The 11,086-nt window shown below is 30.5% G+C and overlaps 1 protein-coding gene across 1 annotated transcript; it reads right to left on the reverse strand.

Annotated features, from left to right (window-relative positions):
• Positions 1-627: 627 nt before the first annotated feature.
• LOC111200972 (serine/threonine-protein kinase BSK6) lies at positions 628-3,996 on the reverse strand. The gene is made up of 9 exons (XM_048777985.1): positions 3,592-3,996; positions 3,315-3,523; positions 3,089-3,224; positions 2,348-2,481; positions 2,156-2,261; positions 1,983-2,068; positions 1,512-1,868; positions 1,287-1,400; positions 628-1,024 (listed from the first exon to the last, which is right to left on the reverse strand). Exons 1-9 carry the CDS (start codon positions 3,674-3,676, stop codon positions 779-781), a joined length of 1,473 nt encoding a protein of 490 aa, XP_048633942.1. The 5' UTR covers positions 3,677-3,996; the 3' UTR covers positions 628-778.
• Between the last annotated feature and the right edge of the window lie 7,090 nt (positions 3,997-11,086).

The following is an 11,086-nucleotide window of genomic DNA, read 5'->3' on the forward strand; positions in this document are numbered from 1 at the left end:
CATACTGTTGTCTCTCATGGGATTTCTATAGCTAGATGGGGTTTTGTATGACCATGCTTATTCAGCAGTGGATTATATGATAGTTTGCTTTAATGTTAGGTCTGAGAAGTTTAGCTATATCAAAATGGATGATGAAAGCACAACCGGAGCTTGTACTTTGATCAACTACAAGGGTAAACAAGGTGGAGTTCAGTTTACAGATACCTGTAAAAGAAATCTCCGGTTGTGGTTGGTAGAACAAGATCATGCTGGCAAATATAAATGGTCATCGAATATCTATGTACTGACTCTGTCATTTAGAGGTTTTGACACTGCTGGAATGACTGGTACAAGTGATATTGTGTTGTCGACATACTATTTGTCAGACCCTTTTTATGTTTTTTACTACAATGTGGAGAGAAAAGGCTTTGACAAAAGTTGAATACAAGGGTTTCAAGAGTTTAAAAATGTCTGAAGCTTACTAAAGTGTACACCTTTCAAGATTATGTAGAGGATGTTAAGCTTATGGAATGTCTTTAGGGCTTTGTGAGACTTTGTTTTTGTGTTCTCTTTTTAATTAGCTTTGTTGTCTGTTGAACTCTTAGGTTTTTATACATCTCTTTTTAATGACAGAAAAACATTTTCACATGAGACAAACCAGAAATCACAATCATTATCATCATAATTCATAATAAATACAAAGAAGAAGAAGAAGAATATGCATATAGATGGAGAGAGATGAGTGAGAGAGAGAGGAAACAAAGTAAGCCTATACAAAGCTCTTTTTGAAACATTTTTATCAGCGTCTATTGGTCTTCTTGGATTCCAATGTAGTACCGTCTTTAAGAGCTTGCTGGGCATCGGCTTCCATGCCGAGCTTGAACAAGCAAGCCGCTTGTAGATACAACGCGGCTGGCCATTCTGGAGACACAACCTGTGCTTGCAATGCATCGGTCAGAGCCTCTTGTGGGTTCTCGTTCATCAGATACGACAGGCAACGCCGTGCGTGAACTGTTGGTGACACCATTGTTCCTCCATCTATGAACTAAATACACACAAAACATACCAGCCCATTTTCAGTTTTATTGACTGAAAAAGAAAGAAAAAAAGAAAATTATATTGTATAATTTTATATTTAGAGTCTATCTTGGGTATAGGCATGTGAAACATTGGTTTATAATCCTCAAATTTTTAGAGATAATTTCCCTAAACACAGAATTCCAAAATTGTTAAAAATATCTATTTTTAAATCCTTGCTAAATCATTTATAACCCCCAAAATCTTAGAACCGGCCATGATTATATTACCTGAGTGTAGCAATGGACTGCGGCTGTATAGTCTTTGGAACGGAAAGCTACGTCGCCTTGCTTCTTCGAGTTGAGAGATTCTTGCATTTGGTTGGTCCACATTTGAAATGAGAGCTGAAGAAAAAGATACATATGAAAAATGATCAAATCATACACATAACAAGTCCCTTATCCATAGCATAGAAAACACTAAGCAGTGAGCAAAAGGTAAGAACAAGTTGAGACCTCGTTAGCGATTCCTTCATCATCCTTGTATCCCATCTTACTAATTATTTCGTGTATAGCCGTAAGATCTACTCTTAAACAAGCGTCACCAAAGGGGGTCAATGAAAGCTGCTGCTCTTCCTCGTCCTCGGTTTCATGGGGTATACCCATAAGATCATATGAAGGTACGTCAGTTTCCTTCTGGAGTGGGGTGAGTGAAGTGAGGAGAGACTTTACATTTGGCCTTTCTCGAGCTTCGTACTGCAGACAACGTGTGGCTAACCGTACTAACTCAGTTCCATCTTCGTTTGAGAAGTGACCCTCGAGAGCAGAGTCCATTAGCATTGCGCAGTTCTTTCCCTTGATTAAGTCAAGCGCCTGTAAAACATGATGAACTATCAAAACTTAGTAAGAACTATCTAGCCGGATACAATGAGACAGGTCCCAACATTACATCTCACATTGTATATATAATATAACGAGAGGACTTACATGGCTTGGTGGAATATGTTTACCACTCATGAGATCAAGCAAAACAGTTCCAAAACTGAACACTACACTTTCTGGTGTCACTCTACCTGACACACGACATTCAAAACACATATATTCATAAAGGGAGCTAAGGAGACATATATAAACATGAAGAAGACAAGACAGGGTCTTACCGGTTCGTAGATACTCTGGAGGAGTAAATGCCAAGTTTGTGCTATAACTCTTGCCATCTCGGCTATTTTTCATGAGTCCAAAGCAAGAGAGCCTTGGATTACCATCCTGTAAACCACAAAGGATAAAATAAAAACAATTTATAAATAAGAGAAGAATCATAAAGACAAGCAGAGAATCAATCAAATACTCACCTTGTCAAACAAAACCCTGTAAGCATTGAGATCATGATACAAAGCTCTCCCTTTATCACAACAATACTCCAATGCTTGCGCTAAACACAAAGCAACTCTTAGTCTCATCGCCCATTTCATCGGATGATTCTCCCCTGAAACAACAAAAAACGAATAATCATCAGTTAACCAAATTTGCAGCAGCAGGAAGGAACTACAAAAAAAACTTTAGAACAAACACTACACTATCACTGTATTGTCTCTCACGAACACCTCCAACCCACTTCTATTTCTACCTCTATAATAGCATTTAGAGGTAAAATTACTCCAAACCATCTCTATTTTTGCCTCTAAAATAAAGATTCTATTTTTTTTTTTCTATTTATAGAGAAAAAAATAACATTCCTCTATATTTTGTTCTATATGTAGATATCTCTATTTTAGAAAAATACATTAGAGTAAAACACATCTTTATTATAGAGTTCCTATATTTTAGTGATAAAAATACAGGAATACATTGGAGATGATCAAACCACCTAGTGCATCTCCAACTCTACTCAATTTTTTTATTCCAACATAGTTTGGAGTTAAATCGTAACAAAATCCCACTATATAAATACAAAAATGAGACTACTCCAAAACTAGAGTATTAATGAATTAGAGTATTAATTTTATTTTATTTTATTTTACTCTCATTGCCCTATTTTCGATCCACACGAGAGTATGAAACTAGTCTAAATGAGAAGGTAAATAAGGAGGTACAGTGAAAAAGATGCTTTGCAAGAGTTTCGTGAGGCATAAACTCAGCAACGAGTAGCCTCTCCTCGCCTTCGTAACAGCATCCTATCAGATTCGCAAGGCGATCGCTCCTCAAGCTCCCAACAGCTTTCGCTTCATCCTAACGATGAACAACAAACATTTTCAGGATCTAGACTCCAAAAAAAAATCAAATCATAAAATATTCGAATTACGAAAGAAGATTATTAACCAGGAACTGTCGGTGATCGGCCCAGGCGAGGCGGTTAAAGCGTTTGACGGCGATTAAACGGCCATCGTCAAGTCTGCCTCTGTAGACAATGTTGGGAGCTTTCTCGCCGTGTTCCGACACAATGTTGTCTGAGGAGAAACCGCCGGTCGCGGATTTCAGCTGCTCTAATCTGAATTCCTTGAAACTCGGCCACAATTTCCCTCCATTTTCTTTTCACACAATTTAAAAATGTCATTAAAATCTACGATTTGAAACCAAACAGAGATAAGGAACATACCGAGATCGGGAGATTCGAGGACTGAAGAGGATTTGAAGTTGGAATGGAACAAACAAGAAGAGAACTTAGAGCAATGAGCTCCCATTTGATGATGATGTCGAGGTGAGGTGATCGGATTTTTTAGAAGGATGAATCAAACTATCACAACAACACTTATCTTCTTCTTCTTCTTCTTCTTCTCGGCTTTTCAGACGTCCCTCAAGAAGGAGGAGACTGTTTGTTTTCGTTGTCTTTTTAATAATATTTAAAATTTCTTTTTATCCGAAAGTTGTTTTTGCCACAAAACTTTCCGCCTCTCCCTTTTAAAAACTTTTTGAAATTCTTCTTTTTTTTTTTTGTAGACACAATGTTTTTAAAATAATTGTTTAGATATTTAGCTTTTTTTTTAATTGAATTATAAACGAATTCTAAAATGGAGAAACTTTTTTGCTCATGATATAATGTGGTTCACGCGATATCTATACATATATATAACAGTTTTGTGAAAGTATGTATTAACATGCCGACATGAAAATGAAAGTTTATGAAAAGTATTAAAGAGGTAAAATCATAAGGGTGGACAAATTTTTAGTTTTTATAGTGAATTATTCTTTTGAACCAGTGAAAGTAAAAGACGCAAAAAGCAGAAACACTTTTTACATGTTGAAAGTTGAAACCGCGTGAGCTTCATCACTATTACACTATTTGTTGCTGAGTTTTGTGTTTTCCGCTGACTTTTAAGCACTATGTTCTTTTTTATATTCACACTTGTATAAATCTTAAATTTCAAGTTTCAAATATAAAACCCGCTTCAACATTCACTAAACTAAGATTAATTTCTTATTTCTAAAACTTTAAAAAAAATATTTTCACAATAAAATTTTGGAAATGTAAGATAAAGCATCATATCGTAAGGAATATTTTTTTGAAGACTTATATGTGAACATTTCTAAAAGATATTTTATAACTTCAAATAAGGATTTTTTTTTGTTTTCTAAAAAAAAAAACTTACTTCAAATTTAGAGTTTTGAAGAGTGAAACTTTACATTTGCATTTGAAGTTTCACTACTAAAAGTTTCAAATTTGAAGTTTCATATTTTTATTTGCATTTTGCTCCTTATATTTACATATTACATTTATGATTTTTAAATATTTTATTGTTTATCATTTTAATCCTTATAAACTTTCTATTTCATAAACATTTCAAATTTATTTTTATAAAATTTTAGCTAGTAATCTATAAATTAAAAATAAAGAGAGTCATTTCTTATTTCGAAATGCACAAGTTGATTATATATAGAAACATTGCAAAAATAATTTTATGAAATAATGTAATATTTTGCTTGTAATTTAATATTTAATTATGTATTTCTAGTTATAATTTTATATTTTAGTGTAATATTTTATTAATTAATATTGGTGTAATATATTTTTTTATATATGTGCTAGTTATTTAACAAAAAATTATGAATTTGAATTAATTATAACAGATATAAAGGCCATAATGTAAAATACAAATAATTTTGAATTTACTTTTGAAACTTTACTTTTGAGAAAGAATACCTTCAAACTTTAGAGTTTTGCAAACTTCAAAGTAGATAATCTTTTTGGAGATGCCCTCAAGGTGTCCTAGTAATGAGGTACATAAAATGTAAATTAGGATTGGAAATATTTGAATCTGAAAAACCAAATCGTATCCAGCCCAAAAAGATTTTATCAAACCTGAACTGAACTAACAAAAATATCCAAACGAAATTAAAATTTAGGTATCTAAAAATCATACCCAAACTCGGCCTAAACTTAAATGTTTCGGGTACTCGAAAAATACCTGAATAACAATTAATATCTTTAAATATATTAATTTTTTATATTTAATATCTAAAAATATCTAAAATACTCAAAATTACTCAGAATATATTATCCAAGATATTTGAAACTAACTAAACGTAAATATCCAAAAATATACAAAAATACTCAAAATACCAAAAATACCTTAAATGTCCACTGGTTTTCCATCCAAATATATATATATATATATATATATATCTAAAATTCTCAAAATTCAAAAATAAAAAGAACGTACATCATATAAATTTGAATAATATGTGCTAAATAACTAAAATTAACATGAAAACTGGTTCGATATATATATATATATATATTAGGTTTTCTTGATTTGTTTACATCATTTAAATGGATATCCGAACTCGAATCGAACCCGCAAAATCTGAACTGAATCCAAACCAAAATTTATAAGTATTCAAATAGGTTTAAAATTTTAAGTCTAAAAACCAGAAAACCAAATAGACTCGAACTAAAGCCGAACGGGTATCCGAATGCCCACTTCTAAATCATATAATCAGTATGAAAAATCATTGTTTGCCTCGGCGAAATATGCATGTATCGATCGGTGCTTACATTCAGTACGTACATACTCCCTCCGTTTCAATATATATGATGTTTTATGTGATTTTTATTGTTTCACAATAGATGATGCTTTCACATATCTAGATAATTTTAACTTTATCAAAAACTGTGTAGCCAATAGTGTTTTTACTATTTTTGTTTATAATTAATTAAATTAATTTTAAATTATATTTCTAATAGTAGTTTTTTAAAGAATTTTTTTTCTTAATATGTGTGTAAAGAGTTAAACGTGTATTATGAAACGAATGGAGTATTTTTTAATGCATCACGATACAAAATTCTATAATCATTTACTCCCTCGGTTCCTAAATATAAGATGTTTAGGTAAAAACACATATATTAAGAAAATTATTTTTTGTCTAGAAAATATCATTAAAACTATAAATTAATGTTATTCAACCATACAAAATAGATTATCAAATATGATTGGTTACACAGTTTTTAATAAATTAAAAATTTATCTAGAAAAATGAAAATATCTTATATATTGATACTTTAATTTTTTTTTAAACATCTTGCATTTGGATTTGGGAACGGAGGGAGTATCTTTTGAACACAAATAAATTTTCATCTAATGATCTAAATGGTGAAGTATATAGTCATATGTTAGGGCTCGTTACTGAATGGTTGTGTTAAGAAGTTAAGAGTCCCTGTTAAATCACTAATCATGCTTCTCATTTCTCAAGTTCGGGATTAGTCTTTATTGGTTGGTGTCTTAATTGTGTTTCTTTCTTTCTTTCGTCTTTTAATTTGTAACTAAGTTAAGATCTGCATCTTGCGCGGAATGAACATTATATATATTATTTTTATGTATTATATGTTTTTTAATATATTTATGAAATAATAAAATATATTAAATAATTAAAAAGTCAGTAACAATTATATATATAATCAAATTGGTGTGAACACATAAATAAATTTCATTAATCCAAACAATATTTTTTCTGGTATATAATTTAATTTAAATGACATTGACATATATATATATTGTATTTTTAATACTGATATATATTAAATGATGATTTCTACTCATATAGTTTTTGATAATCTGTATATTTTTATAACAAAAACTTTAAATCACTGATAACAAATTTTTCGTTGTATGATTAATAGTTATAGTAGTTTATAAAATTTAAAAAAAATTCAAGGCTAAGTTTAAAATGTAAATATTAAGTGTTCAATATTTGTTCAAAGGTTTTACCAAAAAAAAATTTGTTCAAAGGAAATTTAGAAATTAAAATATTTATGTATTTTATATGTTATATAGTTTAATTTAAACGATATTAATATATATATATATATATATTACATATAATATTTATTAAATGAGACTTCTTACTTATATGATTTTGTAATCATTTGTATTTTATAATAACAAAAAATGTAAACCATGGATCATAAAAATTTGAATGCGAGATTTTTACCAGTTTTAGTAATTTATAGTCGTTTTTAAAAAATCAAAATATAACATATACAAAAAAAAAATCTAATTTTTATTATATGGTTAATGTAGTTGCTTAATTTATTTTATTAATTTAAAATTAAACAAATATGATAGAGAATACACTAATTTTTATCAAATTTTAATTATTCAAAATCATTAATTTTCATATATACTTTAGCCACATTAGAAAATTCCGTAAATTTTTTTTAAGAAAAAAATGAAAATATTAATAATGAATTTATGGTTAGTTTAATAAAAAGCTTATTATATATTTAGATGAACCAAAATATTTTTCTAAGTATTCTAAGATTCATTATGATGATGACACGTTGTTACCTCAAAAGTTGTAATGCCTTTTTTTTAATATATAGGAGATATTTTATTTCATTTCATTTCAAATTATAGATATAAAGAATTAGCTATAGGCCCATTTTTCTGATATGTAGCCATCCTTGTCCAAAGACAAACGTATAGAATGTTTTCCCAGATCACAACTGATAATATCACTCATAAAAGTGACTTTTTCTCTATAAAAATATATATAGTCCTCTCAAGTATGATAGATATTGGCATATTGCAAAAGAAAAAAAAATCTCATAAATAAAAAAAAAACAAAATTGAAATCAAGAACATAAAACACACCATATCCGGACAGATGGCATAATGATTATGTTTTCTTTTTTCTCTGCATTTAATTAATGATTAAACTACCCATTTATGGTACCTCATAGGACCCTCTTTCTCATTATCACTAAACACTACAACAACAGTAATAATAAGAAGTCGACAAAACAAAATATATAGTAAATGAAATTGTTTCAAGTAAATGAAAAATGAAATTGCTCGTAGTGTGACGACATGAAACAATGATCATAATTTCTTTCGTTGTCAAAAAAACACTATCATTTCACCAACAATAAGTATATATATATATGTTTAACTATGTTTGTAGCTTTGATTCTAATCGAATATTAGCTATTTCATCAAAACGCCAATAATCTTCTGAACGTGATATCGAATCTTAAGAAAGAATATTTAACCACAAAGAAAAAAGAAGAGGCTATTTTTTACCAAAAAAAAAAAAAGAAGAGGCTATGAAACAATGATCATTTATCATATGTGAAAAACAAAACAGTCATCATTATCACTTCACCAACAATAAGCATCTATCTTTAACTATGTTTGTAGCTTTCGCTGATTCTAATCGAATATTAGCTAAAACGCCAATAATCTTCAGAACGTGACATCGAATCCTAAGAAGCAATATTTAACCACAAAAAAAAAAAAAACAATGATCAATTATCATATGTGAAAAAATGATAATCAATATCATTTCACCAACAATAAGTATATCTCTGTTTAACTATGTTTTGTAGCTTTTGCTGATTTTTCTTTTTCTTTTTTTTTAACAACAGTAGCTTTTGCTGATTCTAATCGAATATTTGGTACTCATCAAATAATCTTCAGAATGTGACATCGAGTCCTTAGAAACAATATTTAACAACCACAAAGAAAAAAAGAAGAAGACATCATTACTTTATCAAATATTTGCATCCAACTAATGGGTCCAAAATATTAGATTGATAGGTAATGAATAACAGTTATCATCTGATGCCTCAAAGAATTATTAGAGTATTAGTCATAACCTTTTCAATTAATCTATACGAAACAAAAAATCTAGCATGTAAAAAAAAAAAAAAATTAAATCTAGCAACAGTGTTTACATCAATTAGCGATCTCTTCCAAGCCATGGCATCCATATAAGAACATGGTCAAGACTCGTATGTACATATGCTACATTAGACTAGTATAAATGTATTATATATACTACAGATTTGTGAGTGCAATGAGCACCGAAAATGTGAAAGGGAAAGAAAAAAAAAGACAGAGATTAGTGACAAAGTTGTGTCCTGATGAGAAGATGTAAACATGTGAGCCCACATGGGATGTGCCTTTGACCACATTCCTTACCGACACCACATGCCACGTTCCGTCTTCATAGTTGTAACAACATTTTCATTTTATTTGTTTCCTATATTTCACCGCATGTGTTTCTGTTGTTAAAGCTTCAGCCCCATTGTATTGATCTCCAAAGTCTCATGAGCATACCTTTTCCTAGATGGTAATATTTTTGCTGATGAACAAAAACTTTAGGTGGTGCAATTGTTGATTACAGGCGGGTAGGTTCTTGTAGGCATGGGCATTCTGGGGTCCCAATCGGTTTCGGTTTTATCCAATCGGGTCTCGGTTTTTCGGGTTTATCAAAATCAATTCTATCTGGGATATGAAAGTTCGGTTCGGAACCGGTTCAGATTCTGTCAGATTCGGTTCGGGATGGTAATATTTTGTTGGTGAACAAAAATTAGGTAGTGCAGTTATTGATTAAAGGCGGGTAGGTTCTGGTAGGCTTGGACATTCGAGATCTCAATCGAGTTTCGGTTTTGTTCAATCGGGTCTCGGTTTTCGATTTTATCAAAATCAGCCCTATCCGGGATATATGAAAGTTCAGTTCGGGACCGGTTCGGATTCTGTCGGGTTCGGTTCGGGATGGTAATATTTTGTTGGTGAACAAAAACTAGGTGGTGCAATTATTTATTAAAGGTGGGTAGGTTCTGGTAGGCTTGGGCATTCGAGATCTCAATCGGATTTCGGTTTTGTCCAATCGGGTCTCAGTTTTCGAGTTTATCAAAATCAGCATCATCCGGGTTATATGAAATTTGGTTCGGGATCAGTTCAGATTCTATCGGGTTTAGGTCGTGTTAGTAAATTTTCAAAAACTGGTACAACCCGATGTACTTTCGAGTTCGGGTCTCAATCCGTTCTTTGATTTTAAAATAGTTGATTTGTATATATTTTGTAACCAAAATATAAGTAAAATCGATTCAGAAATAAGAAATGAACATCAAATGTGACTATTCAAAATCAAACAAAAGGTAAACATAGTTATTGATAGAAAGAAAACCAAATAAATGAAAGCATAAAACGAAAACCAAGATCTCATGAAATGAGAAACATTATTTGATGAAAACAAAACCAAAATCTAAAATTTTCAAGCTTAAGTTGGTACCTTCAACCATCAACCTTCATGTAATATATAATTATTTAAGATGTTCAATAATATCTTAATGTATTTTGGATCAAAATCATCCAGTTGGGAAAAAAAAAAATCTTAATGTATTTTGGATACATATTAGGAAGTGAGATGGTACAAGTTCTTTTTGGGTTTTATCGAATATCCATTTAGGTTCGGATTTGGGTTCGGTTCGAAACACCACAACCGAAATACCATAAAATAAGATTCATTCGGTATTTATGTCGGATTCATTTTTATCGGATCGGGTTCGGTTCGAGTTATCGAGTTCGGTTTATTCGCCAGTCTGGGCACAACTGGATTAAACATTCGTTTTAGCTCTCAAATTTTAAATAATCAACTTAAGAATGTTTATGGTCTCACAAATCTCAAATCCGGCAATGATTAAGGGTTATTTGAATAAAATGAATGACCGGTAGCAAACCGCTTGAATTGCAAGAGAGATTGAATGGGTAAATTAAAAGATTAATGTAGGAAGTAAAATAAAATTCATTCATTTAAAAGTTTATCATGCTCTCAAAAATATATAAAAGTTTTAGAAAACTGTTGTAACA

The sequence above is a fragment of the Brassica napus genome, chromosome A4 (genome assembly GCF_020379485.1).
Source record: "Brassica napus cultivar Da-Ae chromosome A4, Da-Ae, whole genome shotgun sequence".
Classification (NCBI taxonomy): domain Eukaryota; kingdom Viridiplantae; phylum Streptophyta; class Magnoliopsida; order Brassicales; family Brassicaceae; genus Brassica; species Brassica napus.

What these genes read in the sequence shown, in the direction of transcription:
- LOC111200972 (XM_048777985.1), bottom strand. Translation starts at nt 3,676, where the DNA reads ATGGGAGCTCATTGCTCTAAGTTCTCTTCTTGTTTGTTCCATTCCAAC. An exon ending in CCGATCACCGACAGTTCCTG is followed by an intron (nt 3,225 to 3,314) that starts GTTAATAATCTT and finishes GTTCATCGTTAG; the next exon opens with GATGAAGCGAAAGCTGTTGG. An exon ending in AACATATTCCACCAAGCCAT is followed by an intron (nt 1,869 to 1,982) that starts GTAAGTCCTCTC and finishes CATGTTTTACAG; the next exon opens with GCGCTTGACTTAATCAAGGG.